Below are 25901 nucleotides of genomic sequence, written 5' to 3'. Positions count from 1 at the left end.
AAGGGACAATGTTGTGCTTATAGTCCCACATGAATGCAGCTGGCCCAGGGCAGCTCAGCCTCTGGGATGCCACTTTGGGTCCCAAAATTGCCCTCTTCCCACACACCCAGGCAATGCCAGCTTTTCAGGGAAGCCTGGGAGCCTCTGCTCAGCCCTGGGTGAAGGCAGCTTGCACAGCTCAGCCCCTGGAGTTGGGGTTGTTACACTCCATCAAGGCTGGGCAAGAGAAATGTGCTGCATCTGTTGGGGCAAATTGAAAACTCACCCAGGCCAAAACCAAACCCCAAACCAACTCACAGAACACCACAGCTGGCAGGCTGTCCCCAGCACCCCAAACACCAGCAGGCACCATCCCTGCTGGCCCAGCTCCCCAGGGACACCCTGGCAGAGAGGAGTGTGAAGCTACACCACAGCCCAGGGAGTCACAGAATTGTGGAATGGTTTGGGTTAGAAGGGACATTAAAGTTCTGCCCAGTCCCACCCCTGCCATGGGCAGGGACACCTTCCACTGTCCCAGGCTGCTCCAAGCCCTGTCCAACCTGGCCTTGGGCACTGCCAGGGATCCAGGGGCAGCCACAGCTGCTCTGGGCACCCTGTGCCAAGGGCCTGCCCACCCTCACAGGGAACAATTCCTGCCCAAAATCCCATCTAAATCTCTCCTCTTTTAATCTCAACCATTCCCATGAAAAAAAAATCAGGTGGATCTGCCTATGTAACAAGTCAGGTGCATTCCTAACCTGCCCCTTCCCGGCACCTGCAGTGCTGAACCTGGTCCCTCTGGAAATCCAAGCCCTCCTCACTTTGTTTTAGCTCGCAAAAACCCACCTGTGGAGACATCCTGTCCGGAGCCAGGGCCAGCTCCGGGAGCTGCTTCTGCGAGGCAGGAGGGAAGCAAAGTCCAGGGGAGCCGGGAGACTTAAGGATCGAGCTGGAGTCCCAACAGAGTGCCTTTTGTTCCCGAGCTGCCGATAAGGAGCAGGAGCTCCGGCACGCTTCCCTGCCGCTGAGCGCAGCCTCCTCCCGCTCCCCTGGATTCCAAAATAAAAGCTCGTTTTGGGAGCACTCGGGGTGCTCACACTTCCCAGGAATCCATCCCCAAAGAAAAAGGTTGAATCTGAAAGCGACCTGTCGAGGTTTATCTCGGCCTTCCTGGTGTTTCTGGTGAATAATTAAGCGTTAAGTGACAAATTCCTTCCTTATAGCCACGAACAGGGATGTATAAAGCTTGGATTGCTCACCAGGGGCAGGTCAGGAGCACTTTTGGTGACTCAGAGGATGGTCTCTGGCAGGCAGCGACAGTGCTGACCCCAGAGAAGGTTATAACCAGCCCAATGCCAGCCTGCCCCCTGCAAACAGGGGCCCAGCCCTGTGGGAGAGCTGATCCATGGGATTTTCCCCTCTCTATGGCCCACGGAGGCCTCGGCACCGCTCGCACCCACAAGTTCTGAGGGTTTCCTCAGGTTTTCTGTTTCCTCTCCGCAGAAACCACACGTACATCAAACTTCCTCAGCGCTGCCTACCCAGCACAAACACACAGATTTCCTTCCATTACCTTCCCAAAGCAGGCTCTCCCCCTTTCTCTGGGTTATTTATCCTGGCTGTGCTGAGGAGCTCGGAGCAGAGGGCAGTGCTGAGCAGCGGTGTCCGGACCCGGATAGGAGTGAGCTCCTGAGCCAGGCCAGCCCAGACTGCTGCTCCCAGCACGGCAGCAAGGAGTTATGCTTTAACCCGAGCTCTGCCCCTGCCTGCTCCTCACACAGCAGCTCACAGCCCCTGTGCTCCTCTGCTTGTGCCTCAGGATCTCAGAGAACATCTGAACTACCACGAGAGCCCAAAATCAGACACTGAAAAGAAATAGGAAACCCCAATCCCTGCCCTTTCTACTTCTCCAACTCTTATTGAGACACCTCTGCTTGCACTGCTGCCCCCTCAGCTCCCAGCCCTCCCGAGTCCCACAGCCCAGTTCCCATGTTCCCAATCTCACACACTCTGCTTGTGGTTCAAGATAAGGCTCCAAGGACTTTGTTTTCCAAACTCCTTCCAGCCTATTTCCTACTGGGCAAACACTTCAAATGGGATTTTTTCTGACCAGCACAGAAATTTCTCACCGTAGCCCTGCACTTGGGTTCTGCCTTCAGGGACATCCCTGTCCCATTTACACTCCCACCCTTCCCTCTACACAGCTGGGAGTCTACACAATAAATAAATTTCCTTGGTATTTTCAGGCTTTAAGATATCAAATTATCACCACGGACTGATTTGGGAGAGCTGGAGCCCCTCTGCTCTGGAGCCAGGCTGGGAGAGCTGGGGGTGCTCACCTGGAGAGGAGAAGGCTCCAGGGACACCTCAGAGCCCCTGGCAGGGCCTGAAGAGGCTCCAGGAGAGCTGGAGAGGGACTGGGGACAAGGCATGGAGGGACAGGACACAGGGAATGGCTCCCACTGCCAGAGGGCAGGGCTGGATGGGATATTGGGAATTAGGAATTGTTCCCTGGGAGGGTGGGCAGGCCCTGGCACAGGGTGCCCAGAGCAGCTGGGGCTGCCCCTGGATCCCTGGCAGTGCCCAAGGCCAGGCTGGGCAGGGCTTGGAGCAGCCTGGGACAGTGGGAGGTGTCCCTGCCATGGCAGGGGTGGCACTGGATGGGCCTTAAGGTTCTTTCCAACACAAAGCATTCCAGGATTCTGTGAATACAAGGATAATATGGGACTGTTCATTTGCTGTCCACAGGGCTCATGGCCCTTTGTCTCTCACTGCAGAAAGGCTTTGGGGACACTGAGGACAATGCTCAGGGCTCCATGTTCTTCCCCAAGGACAAGTGAACAGGCACTGAACTGCACCTGTCACATTCTACAGCCCTCCAGCTCCAGCCACCTGCAAGATTTCAAGCCTACCAGCTGCTCAGGACAAAATGATCACCAATTCCAGCAGCCAGCCCCTGAAGAGAGGTTTGTGACCATTTCATTCATGGTGTTTTCTGGTCAGCCCTGTGAGCAGAGGCCATTCCAGAAGGTGGGAATGGCTCTGGTACAGAAAACCTGAGCTCTCACCTCCACGTCCCCATTCCAACCACAAGCCCTTCACAGCTGGGTTAGGACAGCCAGGGAACAGCTGAACCCAGGCCTGTGCTGGTGCTTTGAGCCCCTTGCACAGCTCAGAGGGGCTCCCAAAGCTCAACCCCATCTTTTCAGCCTGGCTAGTCCCTGCCAGACATGCACCCTGTGGTAACAGTGGTATGGAGAGGAAGAGGAGGAAAAAAAATCTCACTTAAAATGCCACAGATTGCAAAGCAGGGCCCTCCCAAAGGTTCTGTGCTCACCAGGCCCAGCTCTGCCTTTGGGAAGGAAAATATCTTCCTGAGAATTCTGCACTAGGAAAGGAGGGCTCAGAAGGTCCACAGGAGGGGACACAAGGAGCCTGCAGCAGCCTCCTCCTGTGGAAGAGGTTTTACAGTGACTCCTGTGAGCCAGAGAGAAGCTTGATAAGAGGATCCATGTTTGCCCCTGGAAGAATTTCCTACCGAGGTCATTGACATAGAAACCAAGAAAGAAAGAAGGAAAAATAAGAGAAACCTGCAACTGTCTATTCCAATGAGCACTTTCTTTGTCCTTCCTGACCAATGAGTAAAGTGTAAATGTAGGAGTTTTGTAAGAATGTATAAAAAGCATGCATGCTAGAATAAAAACAGGTTTGAAGCTTTCTGAAAATGGGGTGTGGCTTTGTATTGTGACCATCTCAACTACAACATCCTACAGCCACCCCACAAGGGCTCCCTGCAAAACACAAGGCACCAGGAATGACAGTGATGCCTCTGGGAGCAGGCCCCCACGTGCTCCCACGACAGCTTCTGTGTTACAACACACAGCTGGGGCTCTGCAAGTCCCTGGTCCCCTTTGCAGAAGCTCTGAGCAGCTGGAGAAACACAGCAATGTGGATTTTTGCCCTCAAAGAAGCCTTAAGTTCAATTGCTCAACATGGAAAACAGCCCTGGCTTTAACAGAGTTAAATTTTCACAGAGTTGATGTGTTGGCCCTAAAGCTGCTGCTCAGTGTTGCACAGAATGTCACAGAATATTCTGAGCTGGAGTTCTCCCAGCTGCACCTGTAGGCAGGCAGGCAGGCTGGGAGAGCCAGGAGTAACTCCTACTCCCAAAATACACAAAACTTGGGACGTGCCCAAGTCCCATTTTCCTCCCCAGATCCGCTCCTTCCCTGCTGTACAACTCCCTGCTAGACAAATAGCCAGAGGGGACGTGCCTGGGCCGGTGCAGGCGTCCAGGGAAAGCCAAATTCCCCTCTCGTGGCTGTGCAGAATGCGTTTTCCTGGCTGCTTCCAGCAGGAGCCACGGCAGCTGCCCAGCAGAGGGCAACAGTCCTGCACAAGGCACTGCAGCCGCAGGGCTGACGCTGCCCTGTCCTGCAGAGCTCAACCAGAGCCTTCCTCTGACCCTGCTGGCCCAGAACACGAGTGCCAGGGCTAAAAATCCCTATTTGGGGTATTTATGGTGTTCCCAGGCAGCCTTTACAGGGCACTGGCTGTGCCTCTTCTCCAGCCCACCTGAAGTGTTACAGCTCCATGCCCATCCCAGCCCAATCCCAGCATTTTCATGCCTCGTTTTCCTGTTTCTAGAGTCATCCTTCCCCCTCTGCACTGCCCCAGGAGCAGAGCAGAGGGGCAGAGCCTCACCCTAGGGCAAGGCACAGTGGGTATCCCTGTGGTGCTGGGCTGATGGTTGAGCTTGGAGTTCCTTTCCAAGCTCCATTCCTTAGCTGTGCCAGCCTAAATGATTCCATGATCCCAAGAAAACCAACTCCAAATTCCCCTCCATGTTCCCCAGAGCATTCCAAACGAGTCCTTGCCTCAGCACTGAGTCACAAGCACCACAGGAGCTCTCAAGGGATGCAAGGAGAACTCCCACCTTCCAGGCAGTCAGCAGCCAAGCTGTGCCAGCCCAGCCTGGGGGAAAAAAGGGCTCAGGTGTCCAGATGGAAAAGATCCAAGCTCTCTTCAATGTGACTTTGACAAAGCAGGAAGGCTGTCATTAGTTTTTGGTGGTTTCTCACCCAGCAACCACCACGCTTCCACCTGAGGCAGGAGGAACACACTGGGAGGGGATCCCAGGCAGGTGATGCTCTCTCTGCTCCAGATGGGTGCCCAGGGATGAGCTTCCTCTTGAATGTGTCACAGAAGAGCTGCAGAAACTGGGAGGAGCCCCCTGCAAGCCCAGCTGGAGGCATGAGAAGCCACGTGGCTGCAGGAGCTGCTGTCTCAGTGGAGCCATGGGAGCAGAAATCCTCTCTGTAAGCACCTTAACAGACAGCCCTGTCTGCTGGACACTCCTGGAATGGTGCCACAGGAGCCAGAGGATCCATGGCACATCCAGAGCCACTCTTGGAATGGTGCCACAGGAGCCAGGAGATCCATGGCACATCCAGAGCCACTGGTGTCTGCTGGACACTCCTGGAATGGTGCCACAGGAGCCAGGAGATCCATGGCACATCCAGAGCCACTCCTGCAATGGTGCCACAGGAGCCAGGAGATCCATGTCACATCCAGAGCCACTCCTGGAATGGTGCCACAGGAGCCAGGAGATCCATGGCACATCCAGAGCCACTCTTGGAATAGTGCCACAAGAGCCAGGAGATCCATGGCACATCCAGAGCCACTCCTGGAATGGTGCCACAGGAGCCAGGAGAACCATGGCACATCCAGAGCCACTCCTGGAATAGTGCCACAAGAGCCAGGAGATCCATGGCACATCCAGAGCCACTGGTGTCTGCTGGACACTCCTGGAATGGTGCAAGAGGAGCCAGGAGATCCATGGCACATCCAGAGCCACACCAGTGGCTGAACTGGGGCAGTATCCAACATTACAAATTCCTGAGTTCACACCTTGTCCCCTTCCAAAGCCTCCTCCTGGAGGAAGCAGGTGCTGGTGGTTCTCTCTGGAGAGCAAACACTGGGTCAAAGTCCCCAGCTCTGGGCTCTCAGGGCTTTCTATGGATGCTGAGCTCTCCTGATGACAGTCATCAGAACAGGACATGACTCATCAAGCAGAGCAACCTCATTACCAAAGAGAAGACATTTTCCTGGAGACTGCTTAAAGCACTTGTTTACACTTGTTTGAACAAACACTGAGGAGAAAAGCTCCTGTCAGACCCCAGCCCTTGGAAGAGCTGAGCACTCCAGCCACTGGGATTTTGGGCTCTTTAAGAGGGACCACAGCCAGTGCTCCACTGAATAACCACAAACTGCTCCCAGCACTTCTGCAAGTGCAGCAACTCCTTCAGCTCTGATGTGACAGGGGAGGAGAAATCCCAGCTGTGCCACTTCCCCCCACGGCCCTGCCACAGCCAGAGGGGCTCAGGCAGTGCCTGAGGTGTCCCAGGTGTGTTTTGGGGTGTGTTTAGCTCAGTGTCCTTGTGCAGCATCTTCCCAGGGCTGACACAGGGATACCCCAGAGCCCAAACTGCTGCTTGGTGCAGTGAGAAGTTTACTCTGAAGAAAGGTGATAGTTTCAATTTGAAAGGTGATTTTTTTTTCCCCCCCTCATCTCTTATGGAGACTCCAAGCAAGAGGGACTCCAGGTATTGGGAACAGCTCTTTATTCTGTTCTCTGCCTGGCTGATTCCCTGCTGCACCTAAGGAAGAAGGCAATGCTGGAGCCCTCTCCAGCTCTTTTCCCAGTGCTCCCACAAGGAACACACCTTTGCTGCTCCCAGCAGGATGCTTTGTGCCACAGCTTCTTCCTCCCTGGGCCAGCTCCAGCGTTCCAAGCACAGCACTCCAGGACGTGTGGGATAAAAGGCACGTTGGGAGCTCACGGCTCAGCCAGAAGAGAACAAAAACCCCCTCTCCCCAAGACTCCAGTTTATTTTTACACTCCCAAGGCTGAGTGGTATTTCTTGAGCATGTTCTCATTTGCAGAACCTCTACGAAATCCTGGCAGGCTGGAAATGATTTCAAATCATGTATCCAAGACAACAAGGATAATTCTTCCCCGGCATGTTAAACGTAGAGCTGTCCCTTAGATGTGAATTCAGTATAAAAATCCACTCAGGTCTTTTGGAAAAGGAGATTTCAGGACTCAGCACCTTTTTCCTTTGGGTCACCTTGTCTTTACAAGGAAAGGCTGGCCCAGCAGCAGAAGTATTTCATCCCAGTGGGGCACACACCTGCCTTGTTGGTATTGCTGCCCAGAATAGCTCCCAGCACTGACAGAGCTCATCTATGTTAAATTAGCCCTTGGAAAACATCCCTGCTTGGAATCTCAGGCAAGATGCTCCCTTGACACAGGTCTGAGGAGCAAAAAGTGAAAGCCTTTTCCTGTCACAGCCTCCACATTGCTCAGTCCAGTGTTAAAACGCACATATGTGACCCTGCACCACCTAAAAACCATGGAAATCCATCTCCCTGCCTGCCCTCCTGTCCCACTTCTCCTCAGCTGTTCCTGGGACTTGGAACTACCTTTCAAAAAAGAAAAATTAACCAATATTCAGCCTTGCCTGGAGAAGCTGTGGCTGCCTCTGGATTCCTGGAAGTGCCCAAGGCCAGGCTGGATGGGGCTTGGAGCAGCCTGGGCCAGTGGAAAGTGTCCCTGCCCATAGCAGGGGATGGGATGGGATGATCTTTAAGGTACCTTCAACCCAAATAATTCCATGATTTTAGGACCAGCTGCCCAACACCCAGGCTATCATTAACCTTTTATCAAGAAATCACAAGTCCAAAATGATGTATTACAGACTACACCAAGCAAAAATACACACAAATATAAATAAATACATTTGCATGCAAATACAAAGCAGGTCAGGAGTCTCATTACCAGCAACTAATAGTGTGATAAAAATCACAAACAATCATAAAATATCCTGAGTGGAAAGGGGTCCACAAGGATCAGAGCCCAGCTCCTGGTCCTGCACAGGACAACCCCAAAGACAGCCAGGCTACCATGACCCAGGTGTCACACCCCTGAAGAGGCAAGCTTGGAAAAGAAAAAGCAGAGGGGAGTGATTCAGTCCCCACATGGGACAGGGACCCAGCCATCCCTTTGCTCCCAAGGCTCCTGCAGCACCTCCTGCTCCAGGCTGGAAGGCACAGAGCAGGAATGGGTGAAGCCTTCCAAGCCAAGCCCAAAACCCCCAGGCACAGACAAGAGGTCTGTCCTTTCCAGCTGGGAAGAGCAGGATTGCTGCAACGTGCTCCTGTGGAAAGGAATGCAGGAGGGAACCAAGGCATGGAGAATTTAACTAGAGGAAAACAACCCAAATCAGAGAAACAGCTTTCATCAGGCCCAAGAATAGAGAGAAAATGTAGATTTTTGTCCTCCACTGTGCCTTTTACTGGCCAAACAGCACCAAATGTCAGCATTTGGTGCCTCTATTCTGCTGTGCCTACTCTGTTGTGCCTCTCCTGGCTGGTACATCTCAAAGCCAAGCTCAGGTTTTCCAGGCTCAGAAACTCCAGCAGAAAGACAAACCCAAGAGCAGCAGGTCCCCTTCCCATGTCACCAGTGTTTCACCACAGAAAGGGACTCCCTTTCCACCCAGAGCACTGTGCTCTGCTCTTTCAGTTTCATCAACACCAATTTTAACTTAAACAGCACCAAATGCTTGGTGCAGCTTCTCTGGGCCCATCACCCAGAGGCTGAACTTGTGTTCACATGTTCAGCATCCTTGAGCCCTGTCACAGCACACTCCCCTCTCCCCAGGCACAGCCTCCATGCCCAAATCCCACTCCACGTGCAGCCAACACTTATGGGAACGAACAGAGCTCATACTTGCCTCAAACGTGACGAAATCATCAAACTCATCGGGGCAGGCCGGGGCTTCCTCCTCGGGGGTATATCCCATATCATACAGCTGGCTGTCAGGGTCTGCAGGGGGAAAAAACACACAGCTGCAATCACCCAGAGGGAAATCTGTATCCTCATGCCCAGGGTGGGTTTGGGAGGTGTGACAGCGGTGGGACAGGAGCTTCTGTGTGCACGGACCGGCGCCTCCAGCCCTCAGGAAGGGCCTGTGCTCCCAGACATGCCACCTGCCCCAGGGCTGAGGGCAATGGCCGCGCTTCTCCCTGCCTCAGAGACTACAAACCCCTTGCTGCTCCAATGGGGCTGGCTCCTGGCTTCATCCCTACCCCTCCATTCCTTTCCCTATCTCCGTTCCCTGCATCCTCTCATTCCTCTCCCAGAAGGCTTTAATCCCGCTGTGGGCAGGGAATGCCTGGGATGTGTGTGCGTGTGTGACAGCCAAGTGCCATGGGAACGGCAGGGAAGGGAAGGAGGCTGCAGCTCCGCGGTGCGGCGCCTGCTCCTCCCGCGGCCGCCCGCAGCAGGAGCGACCGCACAAAACAGGAGATTTCAGCGAGAGAGACTCCACACAAAACCAGGAGCTTTGCAGCGAGAGAGCCTCCACACAAACACAGAAGCTTTGCAGCAAGAGAGCCTCCACATGAATCCTGCTCCTCCCGTGGCCACATGCAGCAGGAGCATCCACACAAAACTAGGAGCTTTGCAGCCTCCACATAAATTCCTGTGAAGAGAGCCTCCACATGAATTCTGCTCCTCCCATGGCCACATGCACCAGGAGCGTCCACACAAAATCAGGAACACAAAACAGGAGCTTTGCAGCCTCCACATGAATTCCTTTGGAGAGAGCCTCCACACGAATTCAGCTCCTCCCGTGGCCACATGCACCAGGAGCGTCCACACAAAATCAGGAGCTTTGCAGCCTCCACATGAATTCCTGTGGAGAGAACCTCCACGTGAATTCTGCTCCTCCTGTGGCCACGTGCATCAGGAGCACAAAAACAGGAGCTTTGCAGTGAGAGAGCCTCCACACGAATTCTGCTCCTCCTGTGGCCACACGCACCAGGAGCATCCACACAAAAACAGGAGCTTTGCACAGACAGAGCATCCACATGAATTCTGCTCCTCCTGTGGCCACATGCACCAGGAACGTCCACACAAAAATAGCTTTGCAGAGACAGAGCCTCCCCATGAATTCCTGTGGAGAGAGCCTCCCCATGAATTCCCCCTCCCAGCCCACAGCCCCGTCCGCAGCGCTGCTCCCGGCCCTTGCAGCGAGGAAAGGAGCGAGAATTCCCCGTGCTCCCTCAGGCAGCAGCTAATGGCCGATCCGGCACACGGCCTAGATCCCGGGCGGGAGGCACCGGATCGGGAGCAGTGCTGCAGTCCCAAAATAAACAGCCCACACGCCTCGGAGCTGCCATGGCTGCTGAGGAAGCGGGCGCGGAGAGGAGGAGGAGGCACCTGGCCATGCTCCCAGGGAATGCATAAGGATTTATGGGGGGACAGGGGGCACCTTGCTGTGCCCTTCAGAGCCCCCTCCCCAGCCCCTCAAAGGGACACACAGGTTGTCCTGCTGTGGCTGCCCAGATGGGACAGTTCCAGCCTCTCACAGGCAGAGCTCCCGCTCTGGGCCCCTCTCCAGGTGTCAAGAAAGGCCATTTTTCATTGTGGTCATTTCATACATCTGGTAAAAAGTCAAGGGATTGGGGGGTGGTCAAGGCACGGGGGGTGCTCAGCCTGGAGAGAAGGATCCAGGGACACCTTCCAGGGCCTAAAGGGGCTCCAGGAGAGCTGCAGAGGGACTGGGGACAAGGGATGGAGGGACAGGACACAGGGAATGGCTCCCACTGCCAGAGGGCAGGGCTGGATGGGATATTGGGAATTAGGAATTGTTCCCTGGGAGGGTGGGCAGGCCCTGGCCCAGGGTGCCCAGAGCAGCTGGGGCTGCCCCTGGATCCCTGGCAGTGCCCAAGGCCAGGCTGGGCAGGGCTTGGGGCACCTGGGACAGTAGAAGGTGACCCTGCCCATGGAATGAGATGCATTTTACAGTCTCTTCCAACCCAAAGCATTCCAAGAATCTCTGATTAGGGCATGGGCCTGCAGCAACACCTCCCATGTAAACACCATCCCCAGGGCCTCTCAGCTGACCATTAAATGCACACACAGGTGGGCACCCAGGAGAGACTGCAGCCACCAACCTGAGGGGTTCCCTGGGGTGGCAGAAGCTGAACCTGTGGCACCAAGAAATGATCCCTCCCCCCACCAGGGCCCGACTCCCAGGGTCAGGCCGTGAATCCACTCCAGGAATGACCCAAATTGCTTTTCCAGGGCCAGACCCAATGCTGTGCTCCACAGGGTCAGGGCTGCAGCAGGGGAAAGGTGCTCCTGGTCACTTCAACATCCCACTGCTGTCCCACTGTGGCAGCAGCAGTGGTGCTGCTCTGAGCTCTCCTCCAGCTGCAAAGCCAGAGCAGGGCCCTGGGATACAGCTGGAAATGCTGATGCTGCCTGGGCACCCTGCTCAGGGCAAGGCTATTCCTGCTCTGACTATTGGGCTAGCACAGGAGGACCTTGGACTTGATGACCTTGGAGGTCTTTCCCAACCTTAATGATTCTATAATCTGAAGATGGCACTGTCCCTCTCCCCAGATGTCCCTCTGTCCCCACCTGCACAGCTCCCCCTGTGAGCCTGAGCCTACAATCTGGAGGAGTTTTCCCATTAATCATCCCTGGTGCTGTGCTGGGATTGGAGCCTGGTGGCTGACAGCAGGGAGGGGATGGGGACAGTGACCTGCTCACCTCAGTGGGTGCCACCAAGAGAAGCCTTTACCCACATCTGAGGGCAAAACCAAAACCAAACAGTGCTCCTGGGAGGCAACTTGTGTCACACCACCCAGAGGGGACAGGCAGGCACCTCTCCTGCCCACCACAGGCAGTGGTCAGGTCCCAGCCATCTCCAGAGATCCTGCTGCACCCCACAGCAGCCCCTGGAACCATATCCCAAAGGCACAGGCTGCTCCCTTCTCCTTATTCCTTCATCATTTCTCTTCCTCCCCCTCCAAGTAGACACACAAACACTTCCTACTCTTCTACAGACATATATAAAGATATTTATTCTCCTTGTTTCTTCCAGAGGGGCTTGAAAAGGGAGGATTTGCAGGCAAGTGAAAGCTTCCTTTTGGAATCAGGGGTGTGAAGCGTGGGCAGAGCACAGGCACAGGCAGCTCCTGCCATCCATCACCTGCCTCCTGCCCAGCTCCTACCCAAACCAGGAGCTCTGGAGCCTTCCCAGCCCTTCAGGGATTAACATGCTGGGCATCAACGGGATCCTTGTTGCTCCATCTGTGTGCAGAGAGCCCAGCCCAAAGAGGGGGTCTCTGTGTACCATGGGTTTATTTTTACAGCAAATTCCAGTGTAAAAATGCAGGAAAGGCCATCTGAGAGGTCACCTGCACCCTGGTGGTGGCATGGCCAGCACAAGCCATGCTCAGGAGCCAGCATTCCATGTTTCCACCTCCCCGTGAGTCACAGAGAGCAAAGACAAACAGCACCACAAACAAAGGTTGATTTCTCTGCTGGATTCATTCCCTCCCCCTCCAAAAAAAGCCATATGGTGCTTTGTGTATAGGGAGAGTTGCCATGGAGAGCCTGCAAGTCTGCCAGCACAACAGCCTGCATTAGGCTCACAAATTCCTGCCCAAAAGAGCCAAAAAACCCCGGGAGCCAAAAAATCGGAGACCTTTGGTGTGGAGTGGCACTCCCCATGTGGAGAGCACTGTCCCCAGGTGCAGAGGGAGCCACGTGGTGACAGCTGGAGGGGTCTGCTCCCCCCACAGCAGGAACAGAGCCAGGGGTGGCTGTGGGCCACCAGCAGCAGCACTCAATAGCCTCAATCTGTGGCACAGGCTGAGCTCAGACCCTCACATTCCCTCTGCTCTGCACCCTGGACATTAAAGTCAAGTCCCAGCTGACCCCTGCCCTGCTTCAGTGCCCTTCTCCCTGCCCCTCACACCACAAAGCAGCCTTTCCTTGCTTACACCCATCCCTGATTTCTCTTTATCCTTCTCCACTGAGAGCTGATGTGGTCACAACATTTGGGGTCACCTCTGCACTACTCTGCTCAAACCCATCTTGTGCCCAGGGCTGGGGGTGGCATCAGGAACTGCCTTTTGTCCTCTGAGTGTCCATGACCAGCTTCTCCTGCACTTCCAGCTCAATCCATCACTCCCACTGCCAGGCCAGTCATATCCATAAACATCCAAAAACCTGAAAGGTAAAACCAGGCTCTGAGAGACCTTCCAGGCAGCTTTACTGCTAAACCACCACAGAATCATCAAATCACTCAGGCTGGAAAAGCCCTCTCAGGTCATCAAGTCTAACTGCTCTCCCAGCACTGCCAAGGCCACCATTAATCTATGTCCCCAAGTGCCACATCCACACGACTTTTAAATTCCTCCAGGGATGGTGACTCCACCACTGCCCTGGGCAGCTATGCCAGTGCCTGACCATCCCTTCCCATGAAGGAATATTCCCAATATCCAACCTGATCCTCCCCTGGCACAGCCTGAGGCTGTTTCCTCTTGTCCTGTCACTGGAAGCCACCATTTAAAAGCCGTGTGGATGTGGCACCTGGGGACATGGGGCAGTGGTGGCCTTGGCAGTGCTGGGGGAATGGTTGGTCTCAATGATCTCAGAGGGCTTTCCCAACCTAAATAATTCCATGGGGGTGGGTGAGACCTCTTCCCATGCATTGTTGAGCTTCAGAGCTCTCAGGTGTGCCAGAGTCACCTGGGCTCTCCCAGGAACCCTCAGGAACAGCAGTTCTGGGATAAAGCTCCTGAAATAGATTCTAAAAACTGCTTCCAGAAGGAAGGATGGCAGTGGAAAGGCACCTTGAGTGAAGGGCTGTGGGTACAGCAGTGACACATGGGTCACACAGAGCCAGTTTTATCAGCTTCATATAGGAGTGACCTAGAAAAAGAGCCTTTCAGGAGCATTTAAGTCATCTACCAACACACTGTGCACACTGCTGCAAGCCACAGAGCCTCCAGGCCCGAGGGATTCCAACAGGATGGATTTTGTGAGCTCACAGACCTGCACTGATCAGTGTGGGAATAAGGCTTGGAACCTGCCTGAGTGGCACAGAACAAAACAGACCCCAAAAAGGAGCAAAATGAAGTTCTGGTTGGCTTAAGTGAGAACAAATTCTATAAATCCAGCTTAAGTGAGAACAAATTATATAAATCCAGCTCCCTTACTGGGAATGCTGCTGGAAAACAACAGACACACAGCCAAGGATTGAGGATTGCGGGAATTCAGGAGGATCCTGCACAGGGGAAGCCACTATCCAGTATTTCCAGAGGCAGCTCAGGGTCTCAGGCTCCAGCAGCCATGTGGAGTGATCCCTGTGGGATAAAGCCAGCACCAATCTCACCCACCCCCCTTTTCCTTCCCCAGAGTGGCCCAGGAGTACATTTATAACCTGATGCTCCCAGAAAAGAGCAGCTTTCTGCCCCATGCTTTCCTGTAGCTCAGCTTCCCCCAGAGATGGGCTGACAGAGCAGCAGCACTTGCTGCAAACCATCATTTCCCAAAAATGCCCCAGGGCAGGGAGCAAAGGCAGCCCAGGCTCCCAGGGAGGCAGTGGCACAATGAAGGTTGCTTACACAAGCCTGGCTAAAGCTCTTCAGCAGCCCCTCATGTCCTGAGCATCACTTCTTGTATTTGTGGGGTGCCCCGTGGCAGGAAGGAATGATGAGTCTGACTGCATGTTCTCAGAAGGGTAATTTATTATTTTATGATACTATATTATATTAAAGAATGCTATACTAAACTATACTAAAAAATACAGAAAGGATACTTACAGAAGGCTAAAAAGATAATAATGAAAACTACTGACTCTGGAAAGAGTCCTGACACAGCTTGGCCCTGATTGGACAAAGAGTGAAAACAACTCACAGCAGAACCCAATGAAACATCACCTGTGGGTAAACAATCTCCAAACACATTCCACATGAACAAAACACTGGAGAATCAAATGAGATAAGAATTTGTTTCCCTTTTTATCTGAGGCTTCTCAGCTTCCCAGGAGAAAAATCCTGGGCAAAGAAATTTTACAGAAAATGTGAATGTGACAATCACTCTCACTGACCAGGGCTCATCACACATTCCCTTTGATCCCCTCCCCATGGCAGAGGCCCTGCACCTCCTCCACAAACAGCATGGAAAGGAATTCCCTTCATGCCATGGAGGCCCTTTGGAGGCACAAATTCAGCTGCCCTCCCTTCATCCCAGAGGCCTGGTGAGGATCTGCCCCAGAGACAGAGCAGGAGGCCACCCCTGGCACCTGGAATCTGTGCTGAGTTTAACACCTGGAATCTGTGCTGAGTTGTTTTAACACCTGGAATCTGTGCTGAGTTGAGTTTAACACCTGGAATCTGTGCTGAGTTGTTTTAACACCTGGAATCTGTGCTGAGTTGTTTTAACACCTGGAATTTGTGCTGAGTTTAACATCTAGAATTGGGCGTTGAGTTTAACACCTGGAATTTGTGCTGAGTTGAGTTTAACACCTGAAATTTGTGCTGAGTTGTTTTAACACCTGGAATTTGTGCTGAGTTGTTTTAACACCTGGAATTTGTGCTGAGTTGTTTTAACACCTGGAATTTGTGCAGAGTTTAACATCTAGAATTGGGTGTTGAGTTCAACACCTGGAATTTGTGCTGAGTTGAGTTTAACACCTGGAATCTGCGCTGAGTTTAAAACACGGAGTCTCATTTTTGATTCCCAGCAATCTGAGTGGCCTTTTCAGAGTGTCCAGTCACCAAATCCAGCTCAGATTCCTGCAGGCTTGTGCAGGAACCAAGGCTCACTGCCGGAGGTGTGGAAAATGAGGTGCTGGCTGGGGCCAGCAGTGGCTTAGAGCCACTTTGATGGAGAGACTGAGCCTCCAAAATAGCACTTGCTGCTGGTGAGGAGACCTCCTGATGTCCTCCAGCTCCTTCACTTCTTCTACTTCCAAATCTCCACACTTCAGCAAACTAAGCTGGATTTTTAGACAGAGATCACAGAATCCTGAAGGCTGGAAAAGCTCCAAGATCATCGAGCCCAGCCATTTACCCAGCACTGCAAAACTCATCACTGCCCATGGCCCTGCACTCCCTGCTCTGGGAACACACTGAGGCAGGACCTGAGAAGGAGCTCATGGAAGCAGCAGAACATCCCAAGTCAGCTCCCAGGAGCACAGCAGTGCTGACACAACCTTGGGGACACCCAGGGCCACTCTCCTGTCCAGGGTTTGAGAACCCTGAAGCAGAAGCCCCTTGAGATGCTCCAAACCAAGGAGCTTGCAGAGGACAATCTTATCTTTAGATATCTTATCTTTACCTTTATATATTTTCATTAATATATTTTCTATTTTAATATTAATATATTTTCTATTTTAATATTAATATATTTTATTTTTATACTTATATAATATAAAAATATACATATTTTCTATTTTATATATTCTTTTATATATTTATATTTATATAAGATTGTCCCACAAGCAAAATAAAATCAAAGAGAAGCCTGACTCAGGAGCTCAAATAGACCCAAGGTGGTGACACCCCAAATAAGACAGGCAGAAACCAGGCAGTTCCACAGGCTGGGACTGACTGGATGCCCCCATTCCATCCTGAAGGCTTCAGCCTTCCAGCCCACATGGAGAAATGAGGATAAGAATTAAACCCAGTTCAATCCCCCCCAGCTCAGAGCTCCCAACTCCAGGCCCAGGAAATGCTCACAATGTTCTTACCTCCAAGCATGGCTGAATTTCATTTTCACAGCAATGCCTGAGTGGTTCAGGCACAGCTTCCAGACCCACGAGGATCAAAGGGAACACTTTCAACACCTACAGCACTTCCATCAACATGCAGGCATTAGTATTTGTCAGTCAGGTCTCACTTGCCATTTCTGCCCTCCACTAGCCACACCAAAAACTGACCACAATTAATGGCCAGCCTCTCCAAAGCTGTCACTGAGCCCTGGGGAGTGGTTTGGATCAGAACCACCCAGGTGCCTCTGGAAAAAAGTGATGGACAGGAGAGCTGTGAGCCTGGGCAGGCACTGCAGACACCCCCTGCTCCAGCCTAGGCTCCAGCCTCAACAACAGAGCTGCAAAATCACCAATGAAATTATTTATAAAGTTATTTATATAGCCTCTGATCTCAGACTTGCCCTCTGTGTCCTGATCAGAACCCAGCCTGGGTTTAGGGGAAATTAGGGACAGAAAATACCTAAGAGGAGAAGCACCAAACTACACCTGCAGGAAGAATTCTCCCCAAGATGGTGCTCCACAGTTCTGAGCCATCCCTTGGAAACAATGACTGTGCTGCTCAAAAATGTCCTGTGTGCTACAGGGAGGGTTGAGCAGCCCCTGTGCCACTTTGAAGTCCCAGTCCTCCAAAATCCCCTAAAAGCTATGCAGAGTAGCAGGAGAATGCTCCTGAAGGTGCATGCTTGAATCCCCTTCCCTGTTCCTTCCCCTAACTCCAATATTGCCAGAAAATCCCATGGAAGCAGAGCCAAACCATGTGCCACCTGTCACTGAAGGACAGGGGAGATGCATTCTTTAAAGTGCTTTTGCTCCAACTGGCTTCTGTATAGGAAACATCACCTAAAACAAAACAAAATCATGGAGGGGGGTTCTGTAAAATTGGGTTTTGATCCTTTTCCCAGCCATTATCTGTGCCTGACCCCTCCCCTGCAGGGGAAGGAGCACAGGGAGGAATTGGACCTTTTCAATGCAGGGCTCCAGGAAGGCACGGAGGGGCTGAGAGGTGACAAACAGAATTGCTCAGGTTGGAGAAGACCTCCAAGATCATGGATTCCAAACATGGAAACAGGATCCAAACAAGCCAATGCCCACCCTCATCAGGGCTGGTTTTATTAGAAGCTGTGACATCATCTCTGCTGAGCTCTCTGCAATTATTAACTGCATTAATAAAAATTCCTCTTGCCTCGTTAGCAGAAGTCCCTCCTGTTCTACAGAGGAAGAAACTGCCCAGTGATTTACAGGAGCAGTTTGGACTGTAAGAGCTTGGAAAAGAGGATCATGAAGGTGAAGGCATTGAGGGACACAGGGACCAGGCCAGGAGGGGACACAGCCTGGGACAGGCAGAATGGGAGGGAGATGATGTGAGCTGTGCTCAGCCAGAACACCAGAGAATTGGGAAAATTGGTTTTTCCCAGTGTGTGGATGCCCACTGGAACCACCCCACCTGCTGCTTCCCAATCAGCCCTGGTTTCCAGGAAATCCACATCACACACGGCTTCTCCTGTCCAGGGAACCACTCTGGAGAAAAAAGGTTTTGCCACATCCGCCTGTCAAGGTGTCATAGGTGTGAAAAATGCATATTTTATGATTGGCTTTCCACAAACATTAAAATGAATATGTGTTATATTAAAAAGTTATGCTGTAATAACTTTCTTAAATAGTGTGTTAAATATAGTTTTAGGTAATAATATAATTTGCTATGTAAGATATTTATTTTAAAGAGAAGATTCGCACTGAAATAGCAGCCACAGGACACCTGAACCTTTCAGAGAAAGAGAATTTATTGCTCTCTTATCAGACAAAACGAACTTCCTGCCTTGCTCAGCCCTGAAGATGCCATTAAGATTCAGAAGAAGAAGTTAACACTGCCCAGACAGAATCCTTTGTTCAAATGGAATTTATGCATCATGTATGAGGTGTATGAATATGCAACAGGCTGTTGCTTTTAAGGGTTAATCCTCTGTTAACCTGGGTCCTTTTTCAGGCTTATTTTGCCCAGAAAAGGTACCTGGACATCCATAACTCTTAGTTTTTATTGTCTCATATTGTCCTAAATCCTAATTGTCCAAATTTTTATTACTCTGATTATATAACTATTTTTATAACCATTTTATTACTAATAAACTTTTAAAATTTTAAAAACAATGACTGGCATTTTTCACACCAGGGGTGCCAGGTCACCCAGTACACTCACCAGCCCCCAGGCTGTGACAGAGCCGGGCAGGGAGGAGCAGAAGTCCTGGTGAGTAATTATCCCTTTGTTAATAACTCTGGATTGACTGGATTCCTCAGGAGAAACAGCTGAGAGCTCTGCAGGGCTCCTTTCCTTCCCCCAAGCTGGGCCAGGGATCTGCTGAGCCCTGTCCAGGTGCTCCTGCTCAGGAGGAAGGACACATTCCCCACCTCCCCTGGCTGATCCAAGCACTGACAACCCCTCAGTGTGGCCTAACATCCAAACCTGAGACAGCAGAACAGGCAGGACAGAAACCACCGCTCACACCCACGTGGAGCCGCCAGCCCAGCCCTGCCCAGCCCAGTCCAGTCCAACCCAGCCCAGCCCAGCCCTGCCCAGCTAAGCCCAGCCCAGCCCTGCCTCCTCCCACGCACTCCCCAAACCACAAGCAAGCCCAGTTCCCAAAAGCATTTCCAGCTCCAGATGTGGAGGAAAACAGCACAGCCCAGAAAGGGAATCCTGCAATGGAGAAACACAGGCAGGAGATGGAAGAGGAGAAATGTTATTTAACAGAAACTGCCTCTCTTTTCTCTTTAGTCATCATCTCCAGAGAAGAGCGTGCTAATGTTATAGATACATATTATAATACTGGCTTTTTGCAAATATTAAAATTGATTTTATATGTGTAATGTAAAAGTAACTTTGTTATAGAGATATAGTTTGTATTTCTGTTGTTAATTAAGCTTAGTGAAAGAGCTGATGGAAGTATGTCTGTGTTAAAATGCCTGTTTGGGTGGGATAACACCCAATGAACACAGGATGAGGACACCTGTACAGATCTGCCAACCATCAGCACTCCCTGTCTGAAGACAGCGTGCACCAAGTCCCAAAAACTGGAGGTGACAAAAAAGGACTAAAACCACAGCCAAGAAATACCCATGCTCTGAACAGGTGGATCCAAGGAGGAGATGTGCTAAACAGTTCTGGGACATGTAAACTAGTTTGGGGGAAAGTTTACTATGCATAAGGGTCTATGAATATGCAAAGAGCTGATGTAATTAAAAGGTATTTAAGGGGGATCTCTGAGGATAACATGGTGCTCTTGGCTGAGTGCCATAATTACCTTTGCTCTGTGGTCCTTGTTTCCTATTGTCCTTCATTAAACTTTTCACATTTTCACAGGAGAGTGAGTGTGTTTTTCACATTAACAACTACTCTAAAGCTCCAATAAAGCACTGCTCCCTATTTTCATCTTCCTGGGAAAACAGGCAGTCCCTGCAGTGGGTTTTATCCTCCTTTCCCAGAAAAAATTTGCTTTCCTTTGGACATCAGATTTTGTCTTTATCAGGTTAGGTTATGGTCTGTAGTTAAAAAGCCACCACAGGTTTCCTTCACTTCAGGATACATGGAAGTCTTTCTACTCTGGAATTAGCTTTGATTTCCAGGAGATCTGGCTACACAGCAATGCTTTTCCCTCCCAAGGAATGCTGAACCAACAGTGATTCTTTGGGGATTTGATCCCAGGTTTAATCCCAGCTTCGAACCAGAACTCCCTCGGAACTGAGGATGTATTTCAGACCTGTTACACTCCAGGACAGTGACCTGACACAGCCAGATTTCTCAGGCATATGCTCCAAAGCAGGAATTCATGAAAGGAGAGTGATTCCTAAAGAAGGAATTCTCAGAGGGGCAGAGATTCTGTCTTAGGTTGGAAGATGTGGCTGGGGCTGTGTGTTCTGTTCCCATCTGTCAGAGCTGGGGCAGTTCTCTGCTGTCCATGGGCAGTTTTCTCTTTCTCTCTCCCCCAGCCAATCCTCCCTGCAGGAGATCTCTGCTGTCCATGGCCACTGAGTGTCCCTGCAGGGCTGATCCAATTCCAGCATCCCATGGGGAGATGCTGCATTGCCCAGGGCAGGAGCCAAGCATTCCTACCTGGATCCAATGTGAGCCTGGCACAGCCCAGCAGCCTTTGCCCAGTGCATTGCCAGAGGAGCAGCTTCTGCTGCCCTGCATGGCCAGAGGGAGCCCAGGCCCATCTCCAGCAGCCCTGGAGCTGCAGAGGAAAACTCCCCCCTTGTGCAGGATCCCTGCTCCAGCAGAGCCACAGCTGGCACTGCAGGAGGGCTGAGCCCCCATGGGATGGGGCTGTGCCACCCCCTGACACACAGGGGACAGGGACTGCTCTGACTCTGGCAGTGTTGTTTTGTATTATTGCATCTTTATTTTATTTTATTTTATTTTTATTTTCTTCCCTAGTACAGAACTGCTATTCGTACTCCCATATCTTTGCCTAAGAGCGCCTCTTAATTTCAAAATGATAATAATTCAGAGGGAGGGGGTTTGCATTTCCCACTTCAAGGAAGACTCCTGCCTTCCTTAGCAGACACCTGGCTGTTCACACCAAGACATTCCCATGCCAATCTCCCATTCCTGGCCCCCAGAGCCTTCACAGCAATTTCCAGCAGCGTGTTTGAGCCATTCCTTGCTGCTCTCATCCCAGAACTGCCTACAGACACAGCTCTCCCAACACTTGTGCTCCTCTCCCAAAAGTAGGTCAATGCAGTATGTCATGTGCCAGGCTGCTCTGGGGAAGCACAGCTCCCTCTGAGGCATGGAGCACCCAGCAGCCTCTCCCCCCTGTCACCCTTCACCCAGCTGCCACACTGATGAATTCACTACAAACAAGTGTTTATGGAAATCAAAACAGAAATGCAAGTGAAGAAACTGCTCTGCTGAGCCAGAAGTGCCCTCCCCATCAGCACCCGAGTCCTTGCCCTGGTACATTGTTATTACAGCAAATCCATTAATGGTTGGATTCCATCATTCTAAAGGACTTTTCCAACCTGAATGATTCTATGTCTGTATTAGAGCAGAAAGAGGGACTGAAAAGAGCTCGAGAATGCTGTGATTGTGGTTCCACTCCCAGCTGCTCCATGATTCCTCTCTCCCAGCAATTGCTCCAGGGGGAACAGAAAATGCCCCCTGCACACCCAAACCTCCCTGCTCACCCTGCCATGGGGAAGAGGCCTGGAGCCAGGATCTGCTGATCCTGGGGGCTGCACAGCTGGAGAGAAAGTTCTCCACACACTCAGGAGCATCTTGGAGCTCCTGGGAGCAGAAGAGGGACTTTTCTCCAGGGACACTGGGGGTGGAGGAAAGGAGCACCCAGCTCAATGCCCCTGCCCTGGGGCTGGACCTGTGTCCTGCTCTTCCCTGGATCAGCCTCCAGCTGGGCTGGGTTCACACCTGCTTGGTTCTCCTGCTGTTTGCATCTCCACAGAGCATCAGCCCTTCACAGGTCTCTGTGCCCTGGTCACAACCAACCCTCCTGCCAGGAGAGGGATGGAGACAGACCCCAGGTCCTTGTGACCACAGAGCCCCCCAAAGCAGCTCAGCTCCATCCCTCACGCTCCTAATTCCCCATTCCCTGAGAGCACACAGCTACAGACTCAGCAGAACCCCAGAATCATTGAGTCTGGAAAGACCTCTGAGATCATCAGGTCCAATCTGTGCCCAGTGCCCTGAGTGCCACCTTGTCACCAGCCCAGGGCACTGAGTGCCACATCCAGGCTTCCCCTGGACACCTCCAGGGATGGGGACTACAACCCCAGCCTGGGCAGCCCCTGCCAAGGCGTGGCCACCATTTCCATGAGGAAATTCCTCCTGATGTCCAACCTGACCCTCCCCTGGCACAGCTTGAGGCCATTCCCCCTCATCCTGTCGGTGTTCCCTGGGAGCAGAGCCTGACCCCCACCCGTGTCCACCCTCCTGTCAGGAGTTGTGCAGAGCCACAAGGCCCCCCTGAGCCTCCTTTTCCCCGGGTTAAAGAACCCCCGTGAAGCCCTCACACATTTTTATGGGCAGGCCCAGTGGTTTCCAATATAACTCTCTAAGCACCACTATTTCAAAGGAAAAAAATCCAAATTAATTTTGAGAAAGCCTTGGCTGCTCCTGTCCCTGGCAGAAGGGGGCACAGACAAGCACATGGACCCCAAACCTGACAAGCACAATCCTGGTGCTACAATCCTCCTCCTGCACCACAGAGATGAGCAGAATCCCCAGCTCCCAAGAACAGCACAGGGATTATATTTTTTTCAAGTATCCATATAAATTTTAAAAAGCCATTTAAATCTCCACTCCTTTCAGGGCCAGAATTAACACTCATCTTCCTAAAGTCCTTATCCCCACCAGCAGTATGTATAGCACATCCATATGGATCTGCCAGAGCACAGCAAGATGCAAAGGCAAAAATAAAAAAGCAGAAGACATAATGAGAGCAATTTGGGTTTTATTCTCGCTCATGAATCAATCTTGATTTCCCATTCACAGCACCCCCCGTTCCCTGCACGCCAGCTGTACACAAAGAGGCATCTGTCCTACCTTCAGCCATCAAAGGAGCTGTGTCCCTGTGGATGATGCTTCAGCCAGGGTTAGGAGCAGCAGGAGCAGCAGGGAGGTCTCCACTGCAGCAGTGCTGCACGAATCCAGGGATCAGCAGATCCCAGGGGAACGTAGGAAGTGCTCAGAGCGGTGCCAGCTCCTCGCTGAGTTCAGTCAAACAGGCACACGGGCTCTGCTTCCATCTGCTGAGCCCTGGGCAAGGCTTTCCTCCTCAAAAGCAAAAGCTGCAATATTCACCTGGGCCTGGCCACCCCCTGTTGCAAACCCACTGCACCTGCAGCAGCCAGGTGGGGCAGAGGGTGCTGAGGATGCCCACAGACAGAAATAACTGCAGGATTGGGAGAGGAAGGGAATGCAAGCTTTGGCTTCTGCAATTATCCCTGGGCAAGGGAAGCTTTCCTTTTGCGTAGCAAAACCCATCTGCAATGCAGATCCTACAGAGGGGGGAAAAACCTCCAAACCTCCACACAGAGCAAACAGGGGACACCTTCCTGGGTATCCCACAGCCTGGAATGCCCCAGGAGCCAGCAGGATCCAGGTCACCAGGGCAGCCATCCTGTGCCACCACGTGCTGCCTGCAGTGGCTCTGAGTGGCTTCTGGGCACACTGGGCTCTGAGGTGACATCTGAGCACTGTCACATCCCGAGGCACAGCCAGAGCAGTGGGAGCAGGGAATGTGGCACACAGCCTGCACGTGGGACAGCTCTGTGGATCTGGTTTGGGAGCTGATGTGCAGCTCCCTCCTGGCTCTAAGCCTTTAAGGTACTGTGGGAAAAATGGTAAAGGTGAGAAGCTCAGGGCTTCTAATTAAAACAGGGGGATTTTCTTTCAGTTTCACCTGTGTGTTATTTGAAAAGTGTCTAAAAATTGGTGGATTGGGTTCTGTCTCTTCTTACCTTTACTATTTTTCCCACAAGGTACAACACTCACATCCTTTATTCAGAGAAGGGCTGCATGTGGCCTTTCCTCTCAGGAAATTCCCAGCTGACACTCAGCTGCCAGGAGCTCACCAACCTTTCTGGACAGGGTTGAAGAAACCCTGGAAATGCTCCCTGAGATCCCCCCAGGGATGTTCCAGGATCAGAGAGCAGAAGCCCTGGGAACACCCCCTGAGATCCTCCCTGGGATGAGGATTGGAGAGCAGAAACTCTGGGAACAGCCCACAGATCCTCCCAGGGATGCTCCCAGGATTAGAGAAACCCTGGAAATGCCCCCTGAGATCCTCCCAGGGATGCTCCAGGATCAGAGAGCAGAAGCCCTTGGAACACCCCCTGAGATCCTCCCTGGGATGAGGATTGGAGAGCAGAAACTCTGGGAAGAGCCCACAGATCCTCCCAGGGATGCTCCCAGGATTAGAGAAACCCTGGAAATGCCCCCTGAGATCCTTCCAGGGATGCTCCAGGATTGGAGAGCAGAAACCCTGGAAATGCCCCCTGAGATCCTCCCAGGGATCCTCCCAAGGTTTGGGGAGCAGAAACCCTGGAAATGCCCCCTGAGATCCCCCCAGGGATGCTCCCAGGATTAGAGAAACCCTGGAAATGCCCCCTGAGATCCTTCCAGGGATGCTCCAGGATTGGAGAGCAGAAACCCTGGAAATGCCCCCTGAGATCCTCCCAGGGATCCTCCCAAGGTTTGGGGAGCAGAAACCCTGGAAATGCCCCCTGAGATCCTCCCAGGGATGCTCCTGGGATGGGGATTGGAGAGCTGCAGCCCCACAAAGGCTCTGCCAGCTCCAGTTAGGAACAGTGTGGTGCTCCCACCCAGGCTCCAGGCAGAGCCACAGCCTGAGCCCCCAGCCCTGGATTTGCTCCTCAGCATCCTGCCCTGCCTGCTCCAGCTTCCCAGCTCCAGGCTTTTCCCTCCAGGCAGCCTTTGGCAGTGCCTCTGGGGAGCTGAAGGGGCTCCTCCTGCTCCTCTCACTCAGCCCCTGGAGTATCTTTCCCTTGGCACAGTGGATTTGTGATCCAGCTCCTCCAAGGCTGGCACTGCCAGGGGTCTCCCAGGTGTCCCTCCTTGCAAACAGGAACTCAGAGTTTCCAGGTTTGGGTGTTGGCTCTTGAGCTGGATTTTCCATCTCCCCAAACCCAACGGGCTTTTAGTTGAAGCATTTAAAAATTAACAATAATAAAAAAAGAGCTGGGATTATTTCCATCCTGGGGCCCTCCCTGAGCTCCTGGACACATCCATCCCTCTGTGGATGCCCTGTCTGTTCTCAGTGCATAGGGGCCCCTTTGTTCAGGGATCAGAAGCCAAGGCAGAAGGGCTGGGTGAGGCTGGCAGCTCCAGGGATGCACCTTTCCCTGCCTGGCACAGAGGTCCCCAAACTGCCTCTGCCACCTCCAGCAGTGCCCCTGTGTGCATCTCCCACAGCCCCTTCCCTGCAGCTGCTCCCTGCAAGACAGATGTTCCAGATGTTTTAGCTCCTGGGATGTGTGTGCATGACACAACTTGCTCCTTACCCTTGTGAGCTGCAGTGTGAGCACAGAGATGTTCAGAGAGGCCCCTGCAGAAACACCAGGTATGTCTGAAGCTCTGAAGGTTTCAATACCTGGACAAGGGAAGGGCTCTGTGGGTGAGCACAGGCCTGGCTCTGTGCCTGGCCCAGCTGTGCCTGATCCTGTTTGCCACAAACCCCCCTCCAGCTGCTCCTGCACCCAGGGCCCAGAGGAGCAGAGCTGCTCCTTGCTCCAGGCACCCCAGTTTGT

At 52.3% G+C, this 25901-nt stretch overlaps 1 protein-coding gene across 10 annotated transcripts in view; it reads right to left on the bottom strand.

Moving 5' to 3' along the window:
- The window catches only part of RAB11FIP3 (RAB11 family interacting protein 3), an 87476-nt gene that overhangs the window by 32491 nt on the left and 29084 nt on the right, over positions 1–25901 (bottom strand). For 4 of the 10 annotated variants that reach the window (XM_077187121.1, XM_054643840.2, XM_077187122.1 and 1 more), the window contains one exon: positions 8778–8869. In XM_077187121.1, the coding sequence (XP_077043236.1) occupies positions 8778–8869 (92 nt within the window). Of the gene's footprint in view, positions 1–8777; positions 8870–8986; positions 9389–23175; positions 23328–25901 lie in introns of those variants that run through there. The other 6 variants (XM_077187127.1, XM_077187128.1, XM_077187129.1 and 3 more) reach the window with 5 other exon arrangements.

Source organism: Agelaius phoeniceus, chromosome 16 (genome assembly GCF_051311805.1).
Source record: "Agelaius phoeniceus isolate bAgePho1 chromosome 16, bAgePho1.hap1, whole genome shotgun sequence".
Lineage (NCBI taxonomy): Eukaryota > Metazoa > Chordata > Aves > Passeriformes > Icteridae > Agelaius > Agelaius phoeniceus.
The sequence above is the reverse complement of the archived record's forward strand: the minus strand, read 5'-3'. Positions and strand labels throughout refer to the sequence as shown.